Source organism: Saimiri boliviensis, chromosome 16 (genome assembly GCF_048565385.1).
Source record: "Saimiri boliviensis isolate mSaiBol1 chromosome 16, mSaiBol1.pri, whole genome shotgun sequence".
Taxonomy (NCBI): Eukaryota; Metazoa; Chordata; class Mammalia; order Primates; family Cebidae; genus Saimiri; species Saimiri boliviensis.
This window is the reverse complement of record NC_133464.1, coordinates 60,479,311-60,507,214: the sequence shown is the minus strand read 5'-3', so window position 1 is coordinate 60,507,214 and position 27,904 is coordinate 60,479,311. Positions and strand designations below refer to the sequence as shown.

The window sequence follows — 27,904 nt, the reverse complement described above, 5'->3', positions numbered from 1 at the left end:
TATTCTTGAATCTGTCTTTCATGAAAATTCCATAATCTTATAAAGAATAGTACATTATTTATTGTTCAAAAAATGTTGTTGCTAGTAATTGATGAGTAATAAAATATCTTAAAGGTTTATAATATCATACAAGTATCATAAAAACTAGTATTTAGTTGAAATGGTCGATATTTCTTTAAAAATTTGATCAGATTTTATTTTATTTTTACTTTTTATTTTTGGAGACAGGGTCTCGCTTAACCTCCCAGGCTCAAGCAATCCTCCTACCTCAGCCTCCTGAGTAACTGGGACTACAGGCGTGTGCCACCATGCCCAGATAATTTTTTTTATTTTTTGTAAAGTCAGGGTCTCACTATGTTGCCCAGGCTAGTCTCAAACTCCTGGGCTCAAGTAGTCCATCCACCTTAGCCTCCCAAAGTGCTGGGATTACAGAAGTGAGCAGGCATGCCCCTCCAGATTTTTTTTCCCCCTATATTCTGCCCACTTCCTAGTGTTTCACAACTATATCTTTCTTTGTTCTATTCTTCACATATTTAGCACACAATTTTCAACTACATTATTTCAATACAGGGCTTATTATACTTGGGCTAAGCATTATTCATTGTCTTAAAATCTTATCACATACTGGAATGTGTCCTTTTTTTTTTTTTTTTGAGACAGAATCTTGCTCTGTTGCCAGGCTGTAGTGCAGTGGCGCGATCTTGGCTCACCGCATCCTCTACCTCCCCTGTCCAAGTGATTCTCCTGACTCAGCCTCCCAAGTAGCTGAGACTACAGGCACACACCACCACACCCAGCTAATTTTTGGAATTTTAATAAAGACAGGGTTTCACCATGGTGGCCAGGATGGTCTTGATCTCTTGACCTCGTGATCCACCTGCCTCAGCCTCCCAAAGTGCTGGTATTACAGGCGTGAGCCACCACACCCAGTCTGGAATGTATCTTAGACTTAGGTTTATTTAGATACTGAATTTGACTTTGAGAGATTATTGTTATATTAGAAATGGAACCGATCTAGTATGCCAGTCCTAAATTGTTTTCCCAGTAGATGTTTTATTTGTCTAGTGTAGTTTTTGCTGTGAGCCATGATTTCACTTAGGATTTAAGTGGCTTAATCCACAGCTATGTATTAGTCACCTATTGCATGAAAATTGTATATTTATATAGTTCTCCCCTATCTTTTTCCTAAACTCCAAATGGTGTATACTCCTGCCAAGGAGAGATTTTTACTTAGGTATCAGCCATCTCAAAACTAACGTGGTCAACCACAAACTCTTAGTTTCTTCACTTAACTTGTTCCTCTGCTAGTTTATTCCTCTTAATAAGTAGCACCACCATCCACCCAATGATTTGAGCCAAAAACATAGGAATCATTCTTGAATTCTCAGTTTCCAAATTTATTCCCTCACTCCAGCTACATTATCAGCAAGTCCTGGTGACTCTTCCTCCGAGCAGTATCCACCACCTGCCCACAGTCCTCTGTTCCGCTCCTGCCACCCCAGGCCAAGCCCCAGTTCCCTCTCCTGGGCTTTTGCTGCTGTTCCTATCTTGCCTTCTGATGTTTTACATACAATCTCAACAAGAAGCCAGAGTGATCTTTTTAAACCATGAGTTAGCTTTGTCAATTTCTTGCTTTAAACTCTCCAAAGGCTCCCATTACACTTAAAATAAAAACCCCACTGCTTACCTTGGCTGACAAAACTGTATCTGATCTGGCCCCTGCCTTCTCTCCAGTTTTATACCACTCATGGTTCTTCCCTACAATCGAATCACACAGGCTTATTTCTCCTCCATTTCCCCAAGCCTGTTCTTGCCATGGAGACTTTGCACAGTTACTTTCCTTTGCCTGGAACATTTTGTCCTTTCCATTAGTCTAAAGTAAAGTAACTTAAGTAGTCACTCACATGCACACACCCACAAAATTAAGTAGTCACCTTTATAATGTGGCGTATTTTATTGTCATCAGTTTTCACAGCACTTCTCAGTATATGAAATTATCTTTTCATTGTTTACATTCTGCCTTGTCCCCCCACCGGATACACTCAGATATGAACATGCTGACAGCAGTGACCTCATGTTTACTGTTGTCTCCCCAGCATCTGGAATAGTGCCAGGCCCATAGTAGAGCTTCGGTGGGTATTGAATGAGTGGTATTTGAATGAACTGTGACAAATAGTATGTGTGTTTCCATTAACAGCAGTATTGAAATGGTTCTTTTGATGCCATTAATATTATTTTAATAGTATAACAGAGTTCTCTATTTCTGTCTTGTTTACACTTTAGATACGAAGCCCCACAGATTGCATTACGTTGTGGGATTATGCTGAGAGAATGTATTCGACATGAACCGCTTGCCAAAATCATCCTCTTTTCTAATCAATTCAGAGATTTCTTTAAGTATGTGGAGTTGTCAACATTTGATATTGCTTCAGATGCCTTTGCTACTTTTAAGGTAATTTTTTTTTTCTAAATCAGCTAGGTCATTTATAGTCACTTGGCCACTGAAGGGGCAATTTAATTTTAAAAAGCAAGAAATTTTATTTCTTAGACCTCAGAGTAGACAACCATGTATGATGTGGCTCATAAGAGGCATCTGTAAATAGAATGCAGTCTATGAGGCCAGTCTGTCCTATTGCAGAAAAGCAACTCAAAATATCTGTCACAGGCTCAAATGGAATGAATTCCAGTATATACAGTTAAGTAACAAAAGGCATATGTAGTGCTCTGTGTGTGGTATGCTGTCATTTATGTTAAAAACAGGTTAAAGGGCATAAGCTTCCACTTAAGATACATGTACACTGAATACCTCTGCAAGAATGCATAGAAAACAGCAACAGTGATTACTTCTGGGGAAAGGAACTAGGTAGTGAAGGGAGATGGAGAATTTCATCTTTGAATGTGAAGGACATCGTGTTATTTTATGAATGTAATTTTTAAATGTCCACATGGTAAAACAAAATAGTAATAAAGTATATTGTAGTTTTTCATAATCATCTACAGTTTGATCATGTGTTATCTACTTTGTCACTATGTAGGAACTTGTAGGATGAAGTATATTCACATTGTTAGGTAACTGACTACCAGAACTTTTTTACTTTGAAAAATTCAAACTCTACCTCTATACTTATTTTGTTTTTTGGGGTTTTTTTTCCTTTTTGTGGAGAATGCGGTCTCACTATATTGCTCAGCCAGGTCTTGAACTCCTTGGCTCAAGCTAACCTCCCACCTCTGCCTCCCTAAGAGCTGGGATTACAGGCATGAGCCACAGTGCCCAGCCCTCTACCTCTATACTTATTAAACAATAACTCCCCATTTCCTCCTCCCTCCAGACCCTGACAACCATTTTACTTTTGGTTTCTGTGTTTTATCATCAAAAAGATGTTCAGAGAATATATCAGAAAAGAGTGCAGCTACTTTGCAGACAAACATACCAAAACTTATCCATCAGATGAGTGATGATACATTTAAGATTTCTATTTTAGAAAACCATTTACTTAGACTTATGATCCTGCTATTATTTAACATATTTTGAAGTTGGTATCAATGTGTATGACATGTTCATTTTTCAATAATGGCAAACTTTTATCTTTCAAGGGCAGATAAAAATTTTGGAAACAAAAACCTATTTGACATTTCGGTTAGTGTGTAAGGTGGGTGATCAGGTTAGCTAGAATTATTTAGGGGGATAAGGGGATAATGGTTATCATAAAAATAAATTTTAAGATATAAATAAAATAGACACGATTTTCTTCAGTGTCTACCAAATCAGCTCTGAAGGCCATTTTAGAAGAGGAATTCCAAAAATATTATAAGCTGACAATGTAATAGCAGCATTGAAAAAAATAGGCTTTCAGGTTGAAAAAGTAGATAAGACTCATTTAAGTATGTATATGTATATATATATATATATATACACATATATATATACACATATATATATATACATAAACACACACACACATATTCAGATTCATTTCTTTAAAAGAATTTTAACAATTTAAATGTTCTATTTACATAATTCCAAATTAATTTATACTTTTTTCAGGATATACATATATAACTTTTTTTACAAGTTTTACTTAATTTGTAATCTATATATGAATTATTATTTTTATATTTTATCTTACATACATATTTCAATAATATTGATAGAGTTCATATACTAGTATTAATACATACTCCAATCTTATTACTTTATGAACAGTGTTTGAAAGTTGCCTATCACTTAGATACTAAATAGTTCTTTTTAAATAGCTCTCCAGTGGTGGGAAAAGGGGAAAGCAGTAGTTTGCTGTACTGCAAACTACCTATTATCCGCAGACTAGGAAGTTACCCAGCCTGTTCTGAGAAGGTGCCATAACTTTGTTGAAAGGTGTATTAGCTCACATGGTCACAGAGAGTGTGAGAGAGTGTCAGAGTCGGTAAAGGGTGGGAGATGTCAGTGGAGTCGAAGGAAGCTGGGACTTAGGGAGAAGAACGCCTGGCTCCTGGCGGAGGGTGAGGGACAGGGCATGGTCTCTGCGGAGGTGGAGCCTGCAGTCTCAGCCATCAGAGGGATTTGCTGTGATGAAGAAGATCAAACAGTGGTGAGTGGTTAAAGGAGAGGCAAGTCCTGGCAGCTGCCTGGGACATGATCTATAAAAGCAACCAGGCCATCTCTGGAAATACAACGAGCTAAGGAAAATCGAATTGACAAAAATTCTGCAGGCAGAATACTGTTTGAGAATGATGGGAATATTTGGAAGCCACTTGGGGTGGGCTGGGGGGTAGATTCCAGGGCAGGCTTAAGCAACAGCAGCTGGTTGTTCACAGCTGCCAAAGGAGCACGGTGAGCCCAGTTAACTGCAGCAGTTTTTGAGACAAAGTCTCACTTCATCACTTAGGCTTGAGTCCAGTGGTGCAATCTCAGCTCATTGCAGCCTTGACCTCTCAGGCTCAGGTGATCCTCGCACCTCAGCTTCCCAGGTAGCTGAGACCACGGGCACATACCACTACGCCCAGCTAATTTTTATATTTTTAGTAGAGATAGGGTTTTACCATGTTGGCCAGGTTGGTCTTGAACTCCTGACCTCAAGTGATCCACTTGCCTTGGCCCTTCCCAAAGTGCCCGAGATTACCGGTGTGAGCCACTGGACCCGGCCACTGTGGCATTTTTGTTGTAATAGCAGGAGGGTGTTGGGTTTTGGGCCAGCACTGAATTGCCTGAGACAACAGAGGAAATGCCATCATTTCCCCAAAGTCTCAGGGAAACCTGCAACAAACACAAGGCCTCTAGCATCTGGGTTTGAAAGGATAGTGTTCGCAGCCTGCTCAGGTGTCCACAGGCCTCAATTCAGCCTGCTGGAGAAGGGAAGAAGGAGAGTTAAGGAGAGATGAAGTATAAAGAGTAGGAGGCTTGGGGTAAGGAAAGCAAAATCTCAGGAGAATAGCTGAGTGAGGGAAGGAAGGAAGGAAAGGAGGGAGGGAAGGCTTGGGAACAGACTCCAAGAAATGACTGCTGGGTGGAGGGAGGGCCGGTGAGGGCAACAGCATGGCTCTGGGCTCAGAGTGCTGGAAATGCCAGGAGCAGCCATGTCTCACCCCAGAAGACAAAAATTGTACAGCGGCTAGAGATGAGCCCCCAAAAAGGTGGATATAGAGCATGTGGTGAGATAGGCCTTGGTTACATCAACCATGAAGAATGACATTAAATACAAAGGATGATTCCATTTCTTTCTACCAAAATGTCTGTGTCTAAACTGCTAAGGAGGTGTTTGCTAATAATAGACATTATAGTCCCATTTTTTTTTCTTTCCTATCAGATGGCTCTTCACTGTCATGGAAACAAGTAAATGCATTTTTAAAAAAACCAAGTAATACTTCACATAATTACAAACATAGAACAAACACTAATGGAGGGAAAAAGCAAATACTTAATGAAAATGTATTTCTGAAAATTTCCCCAAAGGTTTTTAAACATTTAATACAATAAAATGTACTTGATAGTAATTTCTTGCTGTCATATATTAAGCCCAATTTAATTTTCAGAAACAATATTGAATCACAAAAATAAATGATGATGTTTTAATTTGTATTTAAGCCAATTTTCCATTGAGTTTAAGTCAATCCTTTAAAATCTAAATAATCATAAAAAGTTTTCTAGTATGCTGCCGGTATTGGAAACACCAATTTTCTATATTTTACCAAATGTGTATGGTTAATATAATGTAACAACGACCATAAATCACTTTTTTTTTAAGTAGTTGGTTTCTTTCTTTCTTTCCTTTCTTTCTTTTTTGAGGCAGAGTCTCGTGCTGTCGCCAGGGCTGGAGTGCAATGGCATGATCTCCACTCACTGCAACCTCCGCCTACTGGGTTCACAAATTTCTCCTGCCTCAGCCTCCCAAGTAGCTGGGATTACAGGCGCACACTACCACACCTGGCTAATTTTTTGTATTTTTAGTAGAGACTGAGTTTCACTATGTTGGCCAGAGTGGTCTCAAACTCCTGACCTTGTGATCCACCTGCCTCAGCCTCCCAAAGTGCTGGGATTACAGGCTGAGCCACCACACCTGGCCAATTAGCTGGTTTCAAAGGGTTTTGTTTGGTCGGTTGATTGACTTGATTTGGGCATTGGCTTTGGGTTTTTATAACCTCCTACTCTAGTCGTTTTGGTTTTGAGCTATTAAAGGGACTATTGCCCTGTTTAGTTATTAATATTGTAACATTATTTATGTTTTCGGCATAGATTTGTCTACCAATAGTCCTTTCTCAAAAAGTGATTCCTTACAACCATGATCTCTTTCATCCCTCCCTCTAAAAAGTCCCATAATAGGAGTGATTTGAATTCCGTCTTTCTCTGCCACCTGATAAGCTGGATAGCCTTGAGCAATTTAGTTAACCTTTGGGTTTTAATTTTTCACATCTGTGAAATGAAGAATCACGGACTTGTGAAGATGAGAAACCACATTTGTAAAGTGCTCAGCACACTCCCCAGCACATAGTCAGCCCTCTCAACAGCAACTGTGGCTGGTTCCTCAGCCTTTTATGTCCCTGCCCTCACCCAAGTTTCTCCAAGCAGAATTCACTAAAAATATCGCTATCCGATTTTTGGCATTATAGTTATACCATGCAAAACTTAGGCCTTAAAAACAGAATGTTTAGGAGGTAGGATGAAAGAGTACACTATTTGAAATAAGGTTTTTAAATTCTAAATTCTTTAGCGTTTGAACTTTAATTTTCTTCACAATTTTCTGTCTTTTCCTTCTTGGGTAGGATCTTAGCTGGGTGTGTGTGTGTGTGTGTGTGTGTGTGTGTGTGTGTGTGTTTTACTCACGTGATCTATAATGCAGCGATTATATTTACCTATGTATTAGGTGTACATAAGCCTGTGTATATGTATATATGGTTTGTACATACACTTATTATGTAGATCAATTTGAGGGTATATCCATGTATCAATCCTATTACACACTCAAGTGGAAATGGGGGGCGTGAGAAAGGGAACATGTGCATTGTTTTTGGCTGTATCCATGATATATATGTATGCTGCAGGAGCCCCGCCCTATTATGGTTTTCTAATACTGGATTTTTAAGCTCTTTCAAGGTTTTTTTGCCCTTGGAATTTGAAAGTGTTGGTTTTAACTTAACTCCCTCTTGATCCCTTTTTCATTGGGATTACACTAATGTATGATGCAACCTTTCTAAGCAGCACTGGTCTGCAAACTGCTCTTTTGCCACTGGGGCTGTGTGCACCGGGCCTGCAGTGTAGGAAACCCAGACCTCACTTTCAAGGCTGATGATAGTTGTAGCAGGTGAAGAACTCCCACGATCCACAGTGTCTGCTGCAGCCCATAGAAAGAGCTCTGCCTACAGCTCAGAAAATTCCTATTACAGCTCGTGGGTTTCTATGACGTTAGGGGAGGGGTGCTTGAATACATGACACCAATATTATCCTTTTAAAAAAAAGAGTAAGGACCTCAAAGGACCCTGTGGAACTACCTTACTCTTTTACTCCTACAGGCCAGGAATGGAACCCCTGTAAATGGTTTTCCTATTTTAGAACTCCAGTTCCAGAACAGTACTGAGTGCTCTGCTCCAACTCAAAACAAGACACTACCACGTTTCCACTGATAGGCCCAGTAGTTGATCCAGTTGTGTGATAACAAGCAATAGGGAACTAAGAGCCACTCTTAATTGTTTTTGCGCTTGAAAATTATAGCACACAATGCTTTAAATATTTTACTTTTCTAAAAATTAAAGTAGAAATGAGTGGGTATCTGTTGCTATCTGCCTTTTCTTTGTGAGGGGTTCTGTATCTTTTATATACTTTTCAGAAATTTTAATTAAATATGTATTAAAGAATAAGAATTTATTTTGGAAAACTTTAAAATTCTTATTATGTTTTTAATTAAATTTTTTATGGCACCTAGACAGGGTATTTAGCCTCTAAGCATATCAAAGGGATTAAGTGATGCTTATTTTCCTGCAACGTTAAGGTGAATTAAGGATATAATTTAGGTGTGAGTTGAAGACAAATGTTTTTTCATGCTTTTGTTCAGTTTTCTGCAAGTTTATGTCTGCCATAAGGTAGAGCTACTCATCTTCAACTTTGAAAGGATGCATTGTGCTACTTGGTAACTTGCACAACACCTCACACCTCATTAACCCAAGGGCAGGGACAATACTGGTTTGACACTGCTAAATGGCAGTCCTATGCTTCCAGTATCTGAAGTGCCTTCATTTTTAAAGTGGTTAAGAAAAAAAAAAAAAAGGTTTAAATTCTTTAAAAACGTGTTATCTTGTGAGATATTGTTTTAGGCCATTCAGAGTTCATTTTTTTAAAAAGATTAGTTATTAACGACATTTGAAAACAATCATCATATACTTTACTTGAATATTTATGATATAATCACAATGTAGAGTTCATGGCTTAAAGAAATATGAACTAATCTCTAGTTCCATTTGTTTCACCAGTTAAATAAATTCTATCATAAATCTAACAATATGGATTTGAAATACTAGGTTTAACACTAGGGTTTTCTTTTCTAACATGAAACAAACTTGTGTTTCACATCTTAAGCTAAGGTAGGAATGGAAATAATTTTGTGGTGTAAATGAAAATGTTCTTCTGCAACTTCTATATGTTCTTAAACCTTAGAAAAGAGACATTTATAATATTAATAGCTATAACAATTTTGTTTCACTTGGTTTTTCTTTTCCTAGGATTTACTAACCAGACATAAAGTGTTGGTAGCAGACTTCTTAGAACAAAATTATGACACGGTAAGTAGAAATCATTTTTAAAGACTTTACTGCTTTCTCTTTCCCTCCTTCTTAGATCTATGAGCACTTGCCCCTATGAATTATCCACAAGAGAAATCAGTCGTATTCAGCCATACTCCTGGTTTGTCTGTTTACCTAGAAACCAGGTCATCAGGAAATTTTACGGAAAATTGAGGATGGTGGGAAGTCAGAGCTTCGCCTTTTTCACATCTCTTGCTGTAGTGCTCTGAAGCTCCAAGAAATGACTGGCACCTGCCTGCTTTGATGTTGCTCTTAGGAGGCAGTAGGTAACTCCAGAGGAAGAGAATCCCACCTTTCCTGTCTACTTGGTTGATAATTACTCTTACTTAGTAGCAAAAAACACGAAAAATATTTTTATCTTACAACTCTCTTCCCTGACAATAAACAGTGAATCCAACTCACCCTTTTGAGATTCGGTTGAAATGTCACTCTTTAGGAAGCTTTAAACAGTGAATCCAACTCACCCTTTTGAGATTCGGTTGAAATGTCACTCTTTAGGAAGCTTTCCCTAATCCCTCCCCTCCCAAAACATGCATCCTACCTCCACTGCACCCCCCACCCCATTTACCCCTCCCCACCCCACTCCGCTTACCCCTCCCCCCACCACGTGTGTGTGTGTGTGTGTGTGTGTGTGTGTGTGTGTGTGTGTCTCTCTCTCTCTCTCTCTCTTCCCCTATCTCCCTCTCTCTCGCCCCCCTTTTCTCCCTCTCTCCCTCTCTCCTCTCTCCCTCTCCCTCTCCCTCCTCTCCCCTTCTGTCTTTCCTCTCTCTCTCTGGCTCCTTCTTATTTTTTACGTTGTATTATTACGGTGTGTCTGTATCTTTCTGGCTGGCCCTAAGAGGCAGGAATCTTATGTGCTGGACACAGGGTTTAGAGCACAGTGTGGACTTTAGAGTCTGCATGCTTGCTTGCCTTCAAGACCTGCCTCCTTACTAACTGTGCGGCCCTGGGCAAGTTACTACACCTACTGCAAAATGAAGATAGCAATAATACCTGCATCATAGTGTTGTGGAGGGAATTTGCCAAGTTTTAAAATTTTTAGCACAGTACCACAGTAAGTACTCGGTATTAGTGTTTATCATTATTACTTGTTTTCCTAATACCTAATTCAGTGTCATACATTTGGTGGTGACGGTTCCATCGAAGAGCAACTAACTACGCTTTGACTAAATGTATAAGCAATAGAAACAGCATGATTAAAGTATAATATAGCACAAACCTAGAAGCAGAACTTCACAGGTTTTGTTCTAGTGTTGGTTCAGATACTCTAGCTCAGTGCTGTGCAGTAGAAATACAGTGTAAGCCAGAAATGAGAGCCACTGTGTAACTTAAAATTTTCTAGTTAGCCACACAAAAAGGTAAAAAGAAACAGGTAAAATTAATTTGAATAATATGTATTTATTTAACCCAATATATCAAAAATGTTATTTTAATGTATAATCAATATGGAAAATGATAATCGCCTCTCGGTCTTTTGGCTAAGATGAAGTGAAAAATGGTCGAGCTATTTTACATCCTTTTTTTATACTGAGTCTTTGAGATCTGATGTGTATTTGACACTTAGATTGGACTAGCCGCATTTCAAGTGCTCAGCAGCCACATATGGCCCTATGTTGGAGAGCATGCATCTAAACTAAGACTTAGGGAAGGGGAACTCTCTGATCCTCATGCTAGCAACAGCCAGAGTTATTTTTTGCTGGGATTTTTGGCATTTTTACATGTGTTAGTTAATGTTGCTACTCTATCCCCATCACCCAGTCTAGTGCCTGACACATAACAGCAGCAATGTTATCTGCTGTCTTAAAGGAGCATTTAACTGTTTATATGATTGATTATTGATGCCCAAACCAAGAAGTTCTAAAGGTTTGTGTGTATATATGTATATATGGTATGATGAGTGGATTTTTTGTCTTCCTCTATTAAAAGTAAAAAACAATTTCATGTGTATATGATATTTATGGTAGTAAGTAAATTAAGATGAAGTATCTTTATTGATTGAAATCTTTAGTATTGAATTAAATTATATGTGCTTACAAAGAGAAATACATTTTTGATGATAACTGTGACTTTATGCCTTCTCAACTAATATTAGGCATATGGACCAGTGATAGCCAACAAGTATTAATAATAATCCTCAAGGAGTCTCTGAACCATGTATACCCTAGACAAACTTGCAACATACTCCCAAATGCTGGGAAGGTGTGGCCTACTCTAACTATCAGTAGTATATCTTCACAGTCCAAATCACAAAAATTTAACTATTTCTCTTTTAATTATAAATAAAATAAATTTTATTTTTTCAGTTGTCCTTCAATTTAAGTATTAGCAATATGATAAAATCAAAAGTGATTTTTATGTCCTCAGGTTATTTTTTTTAAAATCCATAGAATCAACTAGAGTATTTAAGTGTAAAATGTGAGGGAAGAATGATTTTTTAAATTGATACATAATAATTATACGTGTTTATGGAGTACACTGGATATGTTGATATATGCATACAATTTGTAATGATAACATCAGGTGATCAGGATGCCCATTGCCTCAAATAGTTATCCTTTCTTTGTGTTGGTAACTTCCCAAATCTTCTCTTCTAGCTATTTTGAAATATACAGTAAATTATTAACTATAGTCACCCTACTGTGCTGTTGAATGCTAAAACTTATTTCTTCTAACTGTATTTTTATATCTGTTAACCCACCTCTCTTCTTGTCCCCTCCCTCCTACCTTCCTCGGCCTCTGATAACCTCATTCTACTGCAAGGAGAATAATTTTTATTGCCAGAGGAATCCCAAAACATAAAGACTGAAAGGAAATTGTATATTTTTGAATTTAGGAAACAAACTGTTAATATATAGCTTGATTGTTCAGTAACTGTATGTGCTAGATGGAATGTTAAGGAAAGATGCATTAGATATCACATTTATAAGAAATGAAAATTTTAAAAGGCTAAGATAACATGGAAAAATCTACAGTATCAACTAATTACTAATCTCTCCTATAGAATGAATGAGGTAAATGTGTTGTGCAATAACGCTATGCATTCAGGGATAATGCACAACAGTTTGAGAGACTAAGAAATTCATTCTTTTTGACTCCTTATTTACCTAATTTTGTTTTTATATCCATATGTCACTTCTTGTGTAATTTAGCAATTTCACAGTTGCTGAGGCTCCTGCACTGGCCTGAATATGAGCCCTGAAAACTTGTGCCTCTTCAAACTCTTTTCCTTTCTTTCCTTTCTGTCCTTTCTTTTCTTTTCTTTTTCTTTGTGACAGTCTCGCTCTGTTGCCCAGGCTGGAGTGCAGTGGTGCGATCTCGGCTCACTGCAACTTCTCCTTCAAGGGTTCAAGTGATTCTCCTGCCTCGGCCTCCCAAGTAGCTGGGACTATACACATCCACCACCACACCGGGCTAACTTTTGTATTTTTAGTAGAGACGGAGTTTCACCATGTTGGCCAAGCTGGTCTTGAACTCCTGACCTTGTGATCTGCCCGCCTCAGCCTCCCAAAGGCCTAGTTTTTATTTCTTCAGCAGTACACCATGAAACTGGAGCACATGATGCATGACTCTAAAGTAATAAACCTGGTAGACTGAGGACAGATCGTACTATATACACGTATTTACATTTTATTGTTACTATTCAAATTTATCACAAGGCTTGTCTGATGCATTTAATGATCCACAAAATTTTCCTTGTGTTTCAGGATAAAATAAATAAGTCATTCATATAAAAGAGCATAATTACTGTGATTTTAATGTGAGCTACACCTTTATATTTTTACTTTTCACTTCATTAATTCTCTGTTGGCGATTGTCAATGGGCACAGCTTGCACTCATTACACAGCTGCACACACACTCCCCTCGCTGTTGACTCTCCGAGGGCTGGGAGTTTGTCACCCTCTTCATTCAGTTCCTGATCTCTTACCCTCCATCCTGGCTGCGGTTGTTCCTTCCACTTCATTGCTCTCTGAGCTGTGTACCCACACATGGTGGCAGCGAATGCTGAGCCTCCCCAGAGGCCAGCACTCTATGTTAAACTGAAAGGCCTAGGCCATGGTTGGTGACCACGTTAGGAAACAGGACTCCATGCACCAGTGTCCCCAGCTTCCAATGAGAGTGATGTGCTCCAGAGGAACCAGTTGGGCTTAATGTGGCTGTCATGCAGCAAAGGTTGCCTCGTTCTTCATCTGTTCATGCAGTGAATTGGACAGTCTGACTCTTTATGGCTTGCCAAGTGAAGCCTTAAATGTATTTAATATTTTCCCAGATTGCGGACCCATAGCCACCAACAAGGCTACCTCCATAAAGATTTCTTTAAAATGGCACAAAATGAGTTATCTTGCAACTTTTACTAGTTTTATTCAAAGTGATTTATTGGAAGAACTCAGAATTACTCAGTTTTTCTACTCAATTTCTAATTTGCAGAACTAAAACAAAATAGGGGAGGATGTCTTTTGTAACTCTTGAACTCCCTGTCCCTGTGTCTTCACCTTAAAGGAGGATGGCAAAATGGCTAGGTGGGAACTTGCTCCTGAATAAGAGAGCAAGCAAGCCTCATACAGAGAATGCACTGCTGCTTTTACACTCTAATGTATTTTTCTTTTCATTAGATTTTTGAAGACTATGAGAAATTGCTTCAGTCTGAGAATTATGTGACTAAGAGACAATCTTTAAAGGTAATATTAAATTCCTTTAAGTCAGTGTCCCTGTAAGTTGATATCTCATTAGCAAATGATGGGTCTGTTAGCATTTGAGTAAACACAGAACAATTAAAATATCTTTTTTTATAACTTGAGAGGTGTTTACTATGTTTTATGTTATGACTGTATTTTATAGCAAAATAATATAAGTGTCCTGTCTTACCTTTGGAAGTAACAATATACATAAGTACATGATAAGTAAAATTTAGAATATTTCTGCTGAGGCCAGGCATCTTGGCTCATGCCTGTTTGACTGAGACAGGCAGATCACTTACTTTGGGAGGCGAAGGCAGGCAGATCACCTGAGGTCAGGAGTTTGAGACCAGCCTGGCCAACATGGCAAAACCCCATCTCTACCAAAAATACAAAAATTAGCTGGGCGTGGTGGCAGGCACCTGTAATCCCAGCTACTCAGGAGGCAGAGGCAGTAGAATCGCTTGAACCCAGCGGGTGGAGGTTGCAGTGAGCCAAGACTGCACCATTGCTTTCTAGCCTAAGCAACAAGAGTGAAGCTCTGTCTCAAAAAAAAAAGTATAAAATGCAAAAATTAAACTTTTTCTCTAAGTTTTAAGCATAGCAATTGATAAATTCTTGTTTATCAATTAATAAATAAATTGATCTCCACTCACTGCAACCTCTGCCTCCTGGGTTCAAGCAATTCTCCTGCCTCAGCCTTCTGAGTGCCTGGAACTTATCCAGGTAAGTTTTGTATTTTTAGTAGAGACGGGGTTTCACCATGTTGTCCAGGATAGTCTCGATCTCTTGACCTCGTGATCCTCCCACCTCAGCCTCCCAAAGTGCTGAGATTACAGGCGTAAGCCACTGCACCTGGCCAATAAATTCTTAATATCTTTATTTTTTTTAGTATAAAATAACTTTTTACTATCAAATTAGATAGTTGAAGTGTTATGGGCTTCTGTTTTATGGAAGACGTTTATCTCCCAGATTTGTAGCATATTTTCTTAAATAATTTTGTATACTACATTTCATCGCCAGGTTCCATTCCCTGAGCATTTAGGTCAGTCAGTGTTTTCCGACCTAGGTGTTTTAAACAACCTAGGTTGATTAAAATACTTCCACCTCCTAACATGACCTGTTCACATTATATTTACAGAAGAGATGGAAACATGAAACATGATTGTTCCTTAAGAATTAGAAGAGAAGAAAAAGAAAAAAATTAAACAGCGCTTTGAAAAGGAAAAAAAAAAGAATTAGAACAGAAATTTGAGACGGAGTTTCGCTCTCGTTACCCAGGCTGGAGTGCAATGGCGCGATCTCGGCTCACCGCAACCTCCGCCTCCTGGGTTCAGGCAATTCTCCTGCCTCAGCCTCCTGAGTAGCTGGGATTACAGGCACGTGCCACCATGCCCAGCTAATTTTTGTATTTTTAGTAGAGACGGGGTTTCACCATGTTGACCAGGATGGTCTCGATCTTTTGACCTCGTGATCCACCCGTCTCGACCTCCCAAAGTGCTGGGATTACAGGCTTGAGCCACCACACCCGGCCGAGAAATGTTTTTTAAAAATCAACTAACAAACAGATACATGATCCCATATACGAAACTTTGCTTTTCTAAAATACTGCTAGGATTACACTGAAACAGAATCTGGCAAGAGATTAAAAGACAATGCAGCTAGCTGGAAACAAAAATAAAGTCAATTCTCAATTACCCATAAATAGCATAGTTTGATGAATTATTGGAGAAGGAGGTGTGAGGGAGGTAATAAGACATTCCATTTGGTCAACAAATATTTATGTGCTTATTCTCCAGATAGATGATGACAGCTAAGAACAGCTTTGGACCTCACATTCTATTGGAGGAAAACAGATAATAAGAAAAATAAATACATAATTTTCAGATGGTTTTAAGTACTAAAAAGAAAAGTAGGGAAAGGAGGCAGAAAGTGGTGACTCGGAGGATGGTGGGGAGGTGTGTACCAGAGTAGCTAGACTATCAGTGAAATCTCTTTGATAAGTTGATCTTTGAACAGAGGGCTAAATTTGTGAAAAATTAAGATGACTCTGATAAGGGTGTGTGTGTGTGTGTGTGTGTGTGTGTGTGTGTGTGTGTAACCAAATTACCTCTGCTACTTGAGGTTATGCACCTATTAACTGGCTGTGAAAATGACAGAGTAAGATCACATCCATCCATGAGTGGCCCTCCCTCCCTCAGTGGAAAGGTGCCTGGAGTGGCCTATGGGAGGTGGAAGAGCCTCTGAGAGGAGGGAGATGTGGACGAGAGCTGCATCTCTGCCTTGCAGATCCCACTCAGAATCCCACAAAAACAATGTTTTCAGCAGATGATAAAACTATTTTTAGTGTGGCAACTGGTGTGATGGTCCAGTTTGCTGAATATCGCACTTGTATTAATCATTTTTTCCTTTTTTTTCTAGATTTGGATATAGTGGCACACACTTGTATTATTTTTACATGCCAAGATGATGGCATTCATAGAACAATGTGTTTGCTTCTAAATTTGGGGTCTAATTTTAAGCTTAGATAATAAAGTCAATCTGTTTTGTGTCACATTTTTGTCAATTTACTTTGCCCACAGTCCTGCATCAGCCATGACTTGGTTTCTTTTGGATTTGTGCCCTCACTGTGTATTAATGGGACGGCCATTTTTAGCCATCCATCCATCACTTTTTATTGAGTTTCCCCTTTGTGTAGAAACTCATACCAGGAGACCTATCTAGAAAAAAAAGCCCACAGATATGCTGCTGTCTGGGCTGGAGCCAGTAGTGATGAGACCAAACTATGTGTGGAATTGACCTTTGGGCAGAGACAGTGACCTCTGTGCTATGTTCTCCCATGTCCAGAAAGCTTGCTAAGAGCAGATGAAGATATGGATGTATACTGTTTATACAGCTGCATACATAAAGAATAGAATTCTTTATTTGTAGGGCTCCACAGGGATAGCCACAATGAGGTAAGCTCGTCCATGGTACAACAAGTAGTGGCCCTGAAAAGAAGATGGTAATTGGAGTAGTAAACAGAGGTGATGATGCTCTGAAGGGCCAGCATATAGGAAGTTGCTCAAAAATTCTCCAAATCCTTCCTGTTTTTCAGTGGGAGTCTGTCAGATACTGGATCAAAATTGAGAGATTTGCATGAACTAAGGTGATTGAACCAAATTAGGAGGAAGAAAGCTATTTATCTTTCCTACTTATTTACAAATGCCCCAGCCTACTCACGAGACATCTTTCCTGGTTGTGGTTCCTGTGATTCCTGCCTAAAATCTTTACAGTTAGGTGTCTCATGGATGTCTGATTTATAGCATGGTAAAACCAAGCACTGATGGGACACTTTAAAAAATGCAGATAAATTACCTAAGAATGCAGAAAGTATTAAAATAATTGTTACTGGAGAGATGGCTTTTTTTAAATGTTAGATTGTAGGAAGAGATGTTGCTAAAATGGTTTTGTATCACTTTGTTCAAGCAAACAAAAGGTAGACATGAAATAAGTTCATATGTAAACATCAAGATCATTAAATTGCTATTGTTTACTCATTAAATAAATATTGTTTGCTTCTTTTTTTTTTTAACTAGAAAAACATCCTGGAAGCTCCACTGATGCGATTTTGGCTTTTCCTTTTGGGAATTAGATCTGTAGTAGCAATATATTCTATTTTTACACTACTGTACTTCTATGTAGATGGATTCTATAATGTTTTACATCGATGTTTCATAATTGCAGGAAACAAGAGAGGTCAGATTATTATATAGTGACTTTGTAAGTAATAAACTGTCTTAAGTACTAGGCTATTTTCTGATTCCAAAGAAGTTGCTACCTCCTGCCTTTTGTTAATCATATTCTAAATTTGCCTGCACTGTCTTGGGGTGCTTAATTCCCGGTGTCAATAAAAAAATAATTAACAGAGAAATTTCTTTCCATCATGTGACAGAGCTCAGGAATTTCTTTCTTATCTTCTGCAGAGAGGCCTGGCATTTAATTACTAGCAAGAAGGATTATAATTCAAAAGAAGCTTGGTGGAAACTGGGGAATTTTTGGGGCTCTGGTCAATTTCATTAAAACGCTTAAGTTTCTAAAAACTTATTTCCACTTGCTGCATGGCTTAGCTATGTACTATGAAGCATACAAAATAAAAAATTTAAAGAAGTAAAATATGTGTGTTTTCCATTTACTTAGTATAGTATTGCTTTATAGTACTTTGTATTATTCTGGAATGTAGTATTTTTGTCATTGTCAATATTAAAATAGACTAACATTTAATGGCTAAAAAATTTAGTGTTGAATTAACACAATCGTTTCAGAAAAATTATGAAATCCTATTAGCAGAGGGTAGATTGGATAGAATTTATATATAGGTATCCCCAGGTAATAAAAGTTGAAGTGATCTAGTCCAAACTTAACTCATAAATATACCTTCAACAAACGTTTATTGAATATATGTGTGTAAATTTTCAAAAATGAAATTTTCTTTTTGCTGAAGCCTTTTAACGTGTGTATATGTCTATTCAGTATTTGATTTTTTTCTGTATATATCTTTAGAAGATAAGTAAGCCTCTTAACAGCTTTACAACCTGGAAGTCTTTTAGTTTTTGTTTTTTCTTTTTGGAAGATCTGGAAGCCATACTTTTGAAATATAAGCATCTAGGAAGATGATACTATCTCCCTGTCACCAGGGGAGTTTAACCTATGTGCCCTTTTCCAAGCTGCAACTATTTGCTTGTCAGAGAGATAAGGGAAGTTTTATTATTCAGATAAATAGCTAAAACAAATGGTCACCTCAATTGCTAGGTGAATTAGGGCAAACTATGAAAGAGTGCACAGAAATGGTAGTCAGGTCCTCCTCTAGTGGACAGGTTACGCTGCATCTTGAAGATGTATGTATGTAATGGATTGTAGCTGCATGGCTGTAATAAGGCAGAGTTTTGTCTGTTATGCGGTCTCTTTTTCAGAGATTAGTAACTGTATTGTGCTCTGGATATGTGGGTAGGACTTCTATTTTCCCAGCAATACCCATGCACATCACACAGGTTGTAAGGGGATTTGAGACTGTTTAGAGCAGGCGTCCCCAAACTTTTTACACAGGGGGCCAGTTCACTGTCCCTCAGACCATTGGAGGGCTGCCACATACTGTGCTCCTCTCACTGACCACCAATGAAAGAGGTGCCCCTTCCTGAAGTGCGGCGGGGGGACGGATAAATGGCCTCAAGGGGCCACATGCGGCCCGCGGGCCGTAGTTTGGAGACGCCTGGTTTAGAGAATAAGCCCCTATGGAGTCTCACAAATAACTGTACTGCAAGGCAAAGCAAAGTCAACTGTAGAGAAGAGGAAAGGCTTTCCCAAAGGTGACGTCTGAGCTAGTTCTGAGCTAGTTCTGTCCAGGTTTGGACAGGCAGAGAAGAGGTGAAAATGGGAAAGATTTTGGAGCTGGGGAGGTAAAGCTACAGAAAGGAGATTGATGAAGACGGAGAAAGGGAGCCAAGGCGAGGAAGCCGGAGAAATGATTCCGCATCACAGAGGCTGGGAATGCCATCTTAATGAGTTTACCTTTTTTCTAAATCTATGGGAATCTAGGAATTTGCTGCTTTAAGCATTCACTTTCTAAGTGGAATTGGTAACAAATACAGCTGATTTTGGGGAAGATTTCTCTGCCAAAATGTGCAGAATAGGTTGGATTAGGTGAAGACTGAAGGAGAGACCATTTTGCATGCTGTGGCAGTAGGTCAGCTGAAAGGTAGTGAGGTTTTGAAAGAGATTACCGGCTGTGAACATTGAATGAAAGGTGTTCAAGAAACACTTAAAAGCAGAAAATTGGTAGATCTTGGATGGAGATTTGATGTGAGGAGTAAAGAAAAGAAAGATGCTAAGGAAGACTTTAGCTCTCTTTTCAGCTGAAGGAGGGCAGCTCCTGATGCCATTAGCAAAGAGCAGAAAGGGACTTGGTTTTAGAGATGTGAAGTGTGAAGGACCAGCAGTGTTCATGTGGACCTCCCCAGTGGGCAGTTAGAAATGTGAGTCTAGAGTTTAGGAAAGAAGCTAAGACTAGAAATGTAGATTTGGGAGACATCTTCCTAGATGTTACAGTTGAACCCATGGGTATAGATGGGACTTTTGGGAGATAAAAGACAGCAGTTCAATGTAAACAATTTGGAAAATTATTGCATAAGTAGTGCAAAAGGTAAGGGAGCCATGGAAGAGGTAGCAAAGGAACAAGCTGCACAAAGTAAGAAACCAGGAGCAAAGAAGGTTTTCAAAAGGTATTGGGTTAGTTTTAGAAGCTGCAGAAAGATTAAGGAGGATGCAGACTAACAATCTGACTACATGGTTGCTGTTCCGTGTATGTGAGAATAACTAGTCACCAGCCAGCCTCTAACAGTGGTCATCCTTTTTTCAGGTTCAATAAACCTTATTTTCATGTACTAAAATAACCTCAAGTTGTGTACTTCTTACTTGTTAAGCAGACAAAAGATACATCACAGGCAATGTGGTGGTTTACTGGCAGCCGGACACTTGTACACATCTGGGACTCCTTTGTGACAGACAGCTGGCCCTCAGTTTGATGTGCTTTTCTTCCCATCCAGGATTTTTGTAACCATGTAACAATGTTTTATTCTCCTGAGGCCTTCAGAAAAAGTCTAGTAAATAGAACAATTGAACACTAAATATATCTTCTATATAAAATTATGTTATGGTATGTTTCAGCCCCCTGGCTGCTGAAGGTTTAGGAATTGCTACAGCAGCCAGGGGCTGTCAGTCTGTCTCCAGAATTACAGTGAGAAAAAAAGTTTCTGAGATAGAGCAACAATACATTCAGCTATGTTGCTAGAAGGTCTTCAACTTTTCTTACTTTTGGTATTTTTATTTTGTTTTAGGGTAATGCTGTATTTGGGAAACTATTAATTTGTCACCAAAAATGTTTTGGTTTTTTGTTTGGTTTTTTTTTTTTTTTTTTTTTGAGATGGAGTTTCGCTCTTGTTATCCAGGCTGGAGCACAATGGTGTGATCTCGGCTCACCACAACCTCTGCCTCCTGGGTTCAGGCAATTCCCCTGCCTTAGCCTCCCGAGTAGCTGGGATTACAGGCACACGCCACCATGCCCAGCTAATTTTTTGTATTTTTTAATAGAGACGGGGTTTCACCATGTTGACCAGGATGGTCTCGATCTCTTGACCTCGTGATCCACCCACCTCGGCCTCCCAAAGTGCTGGGATTACAGGCTTGAGCCACCGCACCCAGCCTTTGCTTTGCTTTTTAATTAAAACTTGCTGCACTTACTAAATTTGATAAGGATTTGGGGTCAACTATTTTTCTTGGCTTTATATCAGATTTTATAATAAAAGTCGGGAAATGTAGGAGTCATTTAACAAACTGACTTAATAATGAACTCCTAGCATACGTTTATTCAGGTAGAGAAGGTACCATTATGGTGCCAGTTTTGTTATTCCTTCTACCTGAATGCCTACAGAGCAATACATTAGTAGAAAGCAAGATGATTAAAGTAAGTAAGTATTGAAAATCATAAATATTTCTGCCTAGCTCTAGGTGAGCTGCAGCGAAGACTGACTAAAAAAAGGTACTAAGCACTGACATCAGCAGAACAGTGTGAAAAACTTACTCAATAACTACTGCTTTTATGCCTGTTCTTTGAGATGCAATTAAGGACCCCCTAATTTTTTTCATGACACCATTCTTACTCATGTTTGTGTTTTGTCAGTGAGAAGATGTGAGCTATATTTTGAATCAGGTGGCTCTGAGATTACAGCTTTGGTTTTGTGTTTCCCTGTAGCTGCTAGGGGAGCTGATCCTGGACCGTCACAACTTTGCCATCATGACAAAGTACATCAGCAAGCCGGAGAACCTGAAACTCATGATGAACCTCCTTCGGGATAAAAGTCCCAACATCCAGTTCGAAGCCTTTCACGTTTTTAAGGTAAAGTACAAACTCTGAAAACGATGCTGTTGGCATTTTTTTTTCCCAGTTCCAAATGGCAAACTCCCTGCTCTTTACTCTCATTCATACTTGAAAGAAAATGAGATAGGCAGTCTTTGTGTTTTGTATGATTTAGATGAAATTTCAGTTGTCTTATTGAATGCCCATTCATAAAGGTTTCCTGACTAATCTACACATCTAAATATTTTTATTTTTTTCACGGAGAAAATGAGTGATAATCTTTCCCAAAACTTCTAAAACAATCAGTGATTGAGCTAGATCCAAAACCCTGAGTGTCAGCCTTAAATGCTTTGCTTCCAACAAGCACTGTCTTCTTGAACTTTAAATGACACCCTGACGACACAGCTGGGTCCTACTCACTTTATTAATGTTTTTTTTTTAAGATGTATTTTGTTATGATAGAAAACTATCTCCTTTAGACAATAGATTTTTTTAACAGGTGGGATAGGTGAGAGAATTCTATTTGTGATTCCATATTCCCCTATTGTAAATAGTTTAGTACATTTTATTTTCATGTGCATGCATTCCAGAGTTTTTTTCTACAGTCGTATTCACGTTGTACTCACAAATCGATATCCTAATTTTATTACTTAATAATATTTCATAAGTAACCATTTTCATTATTGCTGTAAATGGTTTTTAGAGCCAGTAGTTTTCTCACTATCATAGTGTATCACTGGGTATATTTCTTCTAATTTAATTAACTAGTCCTTTGTCATTGATATTTAGGTTATTTTCATTTTTTCCTACTGTAAGTAATGCTCCAATGATCATTTTATGCATCCAGCTAATTTTTTTCATAGTTAAGATTCTTATCTTATGATAAGATATGTAGAATGGAAATAAGGGTATAGAGAGTTCCAGAAATTTTTTGTTCTTTTTTTTAAATATTTTTAAATTTTATTTATTTTTTAAATTCAGAGACAGAGTCTTGTTCTGTTGCCCAGGCTAGAGTGCAGTGGTGTGTTCATGGCTTACTGCAGCCTCAAATTCCTAGGCTGAAGCAACTCTCCCACCTCAGCCTCCTAAGTAGCTGGGACTATAGACATCTGCCACCACACCCAGCTGAGTTTTTTATTTTTTGGAGAAAAAGGGTCTCACTATGTTGCCCAGGCTGGTCTCAAAATCCTAGGCTCAAGTTATCTTCCTGCCTCAGCCTCTCAAAGTGCAGGGATTGTAACTGTACACAAGTCGGATTGCTCACCACATGCAGAGTCCATTTAACAAGAGGCAGGTCTAGTAGAAAGAAAGTGACTTTATTAGCCAAAACTAGTAATAGGAAAGTGTCTAGATTCCCATCCAATGCAACTACTTTGCATTTTAGGGGCAAGGCAAGGTTTTAAAAAGAACATCCAAGAAGCATTTATTGAATACTAAACTCTTTCTTCACTGATTTATAATTCCTCCAAGATCAAATATCAAGTTTCAGATTGACATAGGTTTATTTCTGGGCCCTCTACTCTGTTTTGCTGTTCTATTGATCAATTTGTAAGCCAATACAATGCTGTTTTCATTTACCTTAAATCCATAATAAGTCATAATATCTGGTAGAGTAGATTCCTCTACTTCATTCTATCCTAGGCTATTGCTCTGCCCTACAAATTTTAGAATCAGCTTGTCAAGTTCCAGAGAAAGGCCAGTTGGTGTTTTGAATGGAACTGAATAGAATTTATAAATTAGTTCAGGATTTTAATTGCTCCAATGGTTTTTTTTCTCAGTCTTCTAAAATTTTATTCATTTTTTTTAAATTCAGAGACAAGGTCTTGTTCTGTTGCCCAGGCTAGAGTGCATGCAAAAATTATACGGAGCACGATGTCTGTGTTTCTTGTTCTGGTGGCTGTCTTGGGTCCCAGTCCTGGTGGAAGCAGGCTGGCATCATCTCAACAATGGCTGGGGTGTTGACTAGCCACCTTGAGGTTATCTCTGGAATTTTGCAGCTGGATCTCCAAGCTTGGTCTGTCTGACTGAAAATTCAAGTTTAGCACCTGGAACTTCTAAGCAGGCAGATAATTAGATACCAGCATGCACTTAGATAAATGTGAAGGGAGTGTAACAGTGAGACAGTGAGAAAGGCGGGGACATGGAGTCTATTTTAAGACTAAGGGCAAAGGCTTCTTTGGTTTGCTTCAAGCTTACATCTTGAAACCCAAGAGAAAGGAAAAAAAATTTTTTAAATGCATTTTGAAGTTAAGCTGTCTAGTTACAGGATTACAGGTGTGAGCAATGGCACCTGGCTTTGGTTTTTATAATGTATGTTAAGTGATAGAATTTCTAAGTCCATAAATGGGAGGCATGGCAGTTTATAAGTTAATTGTTGCTTTGAGAGGTAAGACATTTTAATTGATCATTCAGCCACCATATATTTATTAATTCATTATATATATGGTGACTAAATATATATGTATATATATGTTTATATATAATATATAATATATATGTTATATATATATTATATGACATATATATTATATAAATAATATATTATATATAATATATATTATATATATTTAAATTGAAGAGATGTACAGAGCGAGGTATGAGGAAGGGGCATGGAGCTTCCATGCCTTTCCTGAGCACGCCACTCTCCAGGAACCTCCATGTTTTCAGCTATCTGGAAGCTCCAGCTCAGATATTTCTTGTCCAAAAACCCATTACAGCAATTGAAATCCTGAACTAATTTATAAATTCTATTCAGTTCCATTCAAAATCTCAACTGGACTTTCTCTGGAACTTGACAAGCTGATTCTAAAATTTGTATGGTAGAGCAATAGCCTAGAATTTTCTATGGCACTTTTGAAGAATGAAGTAGAGGAATCTACTCTACCAGATATTACAACTTACTATGGATTTAAAGTAAATGAAAACAGCTTTGTATTGGCTTACAAATTGATCAAAAGAACAGCAAAACAGAGTAGAGGGCCCAGAAATAAACCTATGTCAATCTGAAACTTGATACTTGATCATGGAGGGATTATAAATCAGTGAAGAAAGAGTTAAGCGTTCAATAAATGTTTCTTGGATGATGGATTGTCCATGTAGAGAATCTTAACCTGTACCATACACAAAAATAAGTTCTAGATGAAGATCTGCACTTGAAAAGCAATGTTTTTTAACTTTTAGAAGGGAAAATAAGAGGCTGTCTATATAATGTTGGGGTAGGAAGAATTTCTTTAAAAAGAAATAAAAATCACAAAGCATAATAGAAATTTTTCTTGAGGCAGGGTCTCACTATGTTGCCCAGGCTGGAATGCAGTAGTGTGATCATGGCTTGCTGCAGCACTGACCTCTCAGGCTCAAGCAGTTCTCCTGCCTCAGCCTCTTGAGTAGTTGGGACTATAGGTCTGCCCCTACCATGCCCAACTAATTCTATTTTTATTATTTGTATAGATGAGGTCTCACTGTTTTGCCCAGGCTGATCTCAAACTCCTGGGCTCAAATGATCCTCCTGACTTGGCCTCTCAAGTGCTGGGATAATGGACATAAGCCACCATACCCAGCCCTAATAGAAAATACTTAAAAATGTGACCACACTAAAATTTGAAACGCTGTTCAAAAAAGAAATCATAAACAAAATGAAAACACAGGGTAGAATATGACGTATATAACTGACAGATCACTTAGAAAAAGACAAATAACAGAAAAACTGGCAAAAGATACAAGTTGGTAGTTTACAGATGACGAAACCTAATGGGCCGGTAAATAGGTGTTCATTACAAACAAAATGCATGGGAATGACAAATACCAAATTCAAGATAGTGATCACCTCAGGAGAAGGAGTAGAGAAGAGAATAACTTGAATTGTGAAATGGCCATTAAAATATCAGTGAGATTCCACTTTATGTTCTTCGTTTTGGCAAAAATGTTTAAGCCAACAATATCAAATTTTTGTAGGATTGGACAGCAATGGGAACTGTCATATACCGTATAAATTGCTATAATCACTTTGAAGAGCAGTTTAGCAACGTAAAGACTCGAAGCTGTGGATACCCTTCAACTTTGAAATCCATTTCTAGGTAGTTTTTTAGAGACACTCGTGGACATGTGCATAAGGACTCACGGGACAGTAAGTCCTCTCTTAAAGTCGTTGGTAGATTCTTGGAAGCGGACTTTCAAAAACATGCACGTTACAGCAGGTCCTCTAATAACAATGTTTAGTTGTAAGCTTGATGAGGGAAAAAAAATTGTTTACCTTATCTGTTGTTTTGCTTAAAGTTACAGTTTCTAAGAACTTATCCACAGCCCTAAATAAGGACTTAACTGTATAAAGATGTTTATTACAACATTGTTTAAAATGGGAAAAACCATACGTGGACACCAAGGGGAGACTGGGAAGATAAATTGTGCTACACACATACAATAGCATATAATAATGGGTTAAAATAGAGTTGTGTGGATCACTTTGCCTAATCTTAGAAACATTTTGTTGAGTAGAATGAACAAATATTTAAAGATGTCATTTATTTAAAGTTTGAAAACATGCAGAACAATGCTAAGTGTGGATTAGTATATATGCAGTTAAAGTGCAAAAACATGCATGGAGGCCAAGCATGGTGGCTCAACACCCGGAATCCTGGAACTCTGGGAGGCTGAGGTGGGCGGATCACTTGAGGCCAGAGTTCAAGACCAGTCTGGCCAACATGACAAAACCCAGTTTCTACTAAAAACACAAAGATTAGCCAGGTGTGGTGGCACATACCTGTAGTCCCAGCTACTCAGGGGGCTAGGGCAGGAGAATCGCTCAAACCTGGGAGGCAGAGGTTGCACTGAACCAAGATTGTGCCACTGCACTCCAGCCTGGGCAACTGAGCAAGACTCTGTCTCAAAACAAACAAACAAACAAACAAACAAAATGCATGGGAATGACAAATACCAAATTCAAGATAGTGATCACCTCAGGAGAAGGAGTAGAGAAGAGAATAAGTGATATCATACAGGAGTGTCCAAGAGCTTTCAATTATATCTGTAATATTTTATTTTTAAAAAATCTGAAAAGTATGGCAAGCAATATTAGATTTTGATAGAGCCAGTGGTGAACATATGAAATCTGATATGTTATTTCTGTACTCTTCTGTGTATTAGAATTATTTCATAAAAAGTGTAAAAAAAAATACATGAAGCCAAAATAGAGTGCTGTAGGCTTGGAAAATGCCTACGCATTGTAAAACGGTAGGCCCTCTCAAGACCCTTGGACTGAAGGAATTGTAGAAGGCTGTGTGTCATGTCATTCAGCTCCCACAGAACTTTAAATATTATCCTAGATGAGAATAAACTTCATATAATTTTGTTCAAAAATGCAGTATTATATATAGAAGGAATCAGTGGGTTGTAAAATAAAAATAACCTATTTCCATCCTCTAAGAAGATCAAAATTTGGGTCACCTAATCACTGGACAGGGTAGGTACATTTAGAAATAGTTGACCACTTGTTTATTTGTATGTGTGTAACTTGGCCTGCCCTGTAACCCAGCTACATTCCTTCTACTGAAGTATGAACTACATTGTTTACTTGCCAAAAATATTTTGTTATTTAGAAAAGAGTAACAGCTAAGTCCTAGGATTATTTTTACATTGCTTAATTAATAGGTTTTTTTTCCCCAAAGCACCTTCTGTAATGTCCTGAAAATGTCTTTGCTGGATTATTAATGGCTGACTCTCATTAGCTTGCTAATAGGTACAACACATGCTTCCTACCATTAGTGAGCAGGATAGTGTGGTGAGAAACCCAGGTGGAAGTCAAGAGAGCAGAGTCTGTGTTCTGTCTCAGTTGCCAGCAGCCACTTTGGGCAAATCCATCTGAATCCATTTTTTCACTTGCAAAATGAAAGTGTTAAAGTCTAATTCTAAGGTACTAGGTCATGAGACTTTAGTCTCTGGTCCTGGCTCTCCCAGAGATGTGCCCAGTATGGACTGAGGGACCCATTATGAGGTGATCTTCTCCCTTTCCTTTCCCTGTTAACCTCGATAGCAAAGGGCCGTGTTGCCCCTTCCCACCAA

At 38.3% G+C, this 27,904-nt stretch overlaps 1 protein-coding gene across 2 annotated transcripts in view; it reads left to right on the top strand.

The window, feature by feature from the left end:
- Positions 1-27,904, top strand: part of CAB39L (calcium binding protein 39 like) — a 118,412-nt gene that overhangs the window by 66,249 nt on the left and 24,259 nt on the right. For both annotated transcript variants that reach the window (XM_010330084.2, XM_003942230.3), the window contains 4 exons: positions 2,284-2,452; positions 9,205-9,264; positions 13,897-13,962; positions 21,746-21,889. In XM_010330084.2, the coding sequence (XP_010328386.1) occupies positions 2,284-2,452; positions 9,205-9,264; positions 13,897-13,962; positions 21,746-21,889 (439 nt within the window). The remainder of the gene's footprint in view (positions 1-2,283; positions 2,453-9,204; positions 9,265-13,896; positions 13,963-21,745; positions 21,890-27,904) is intronic.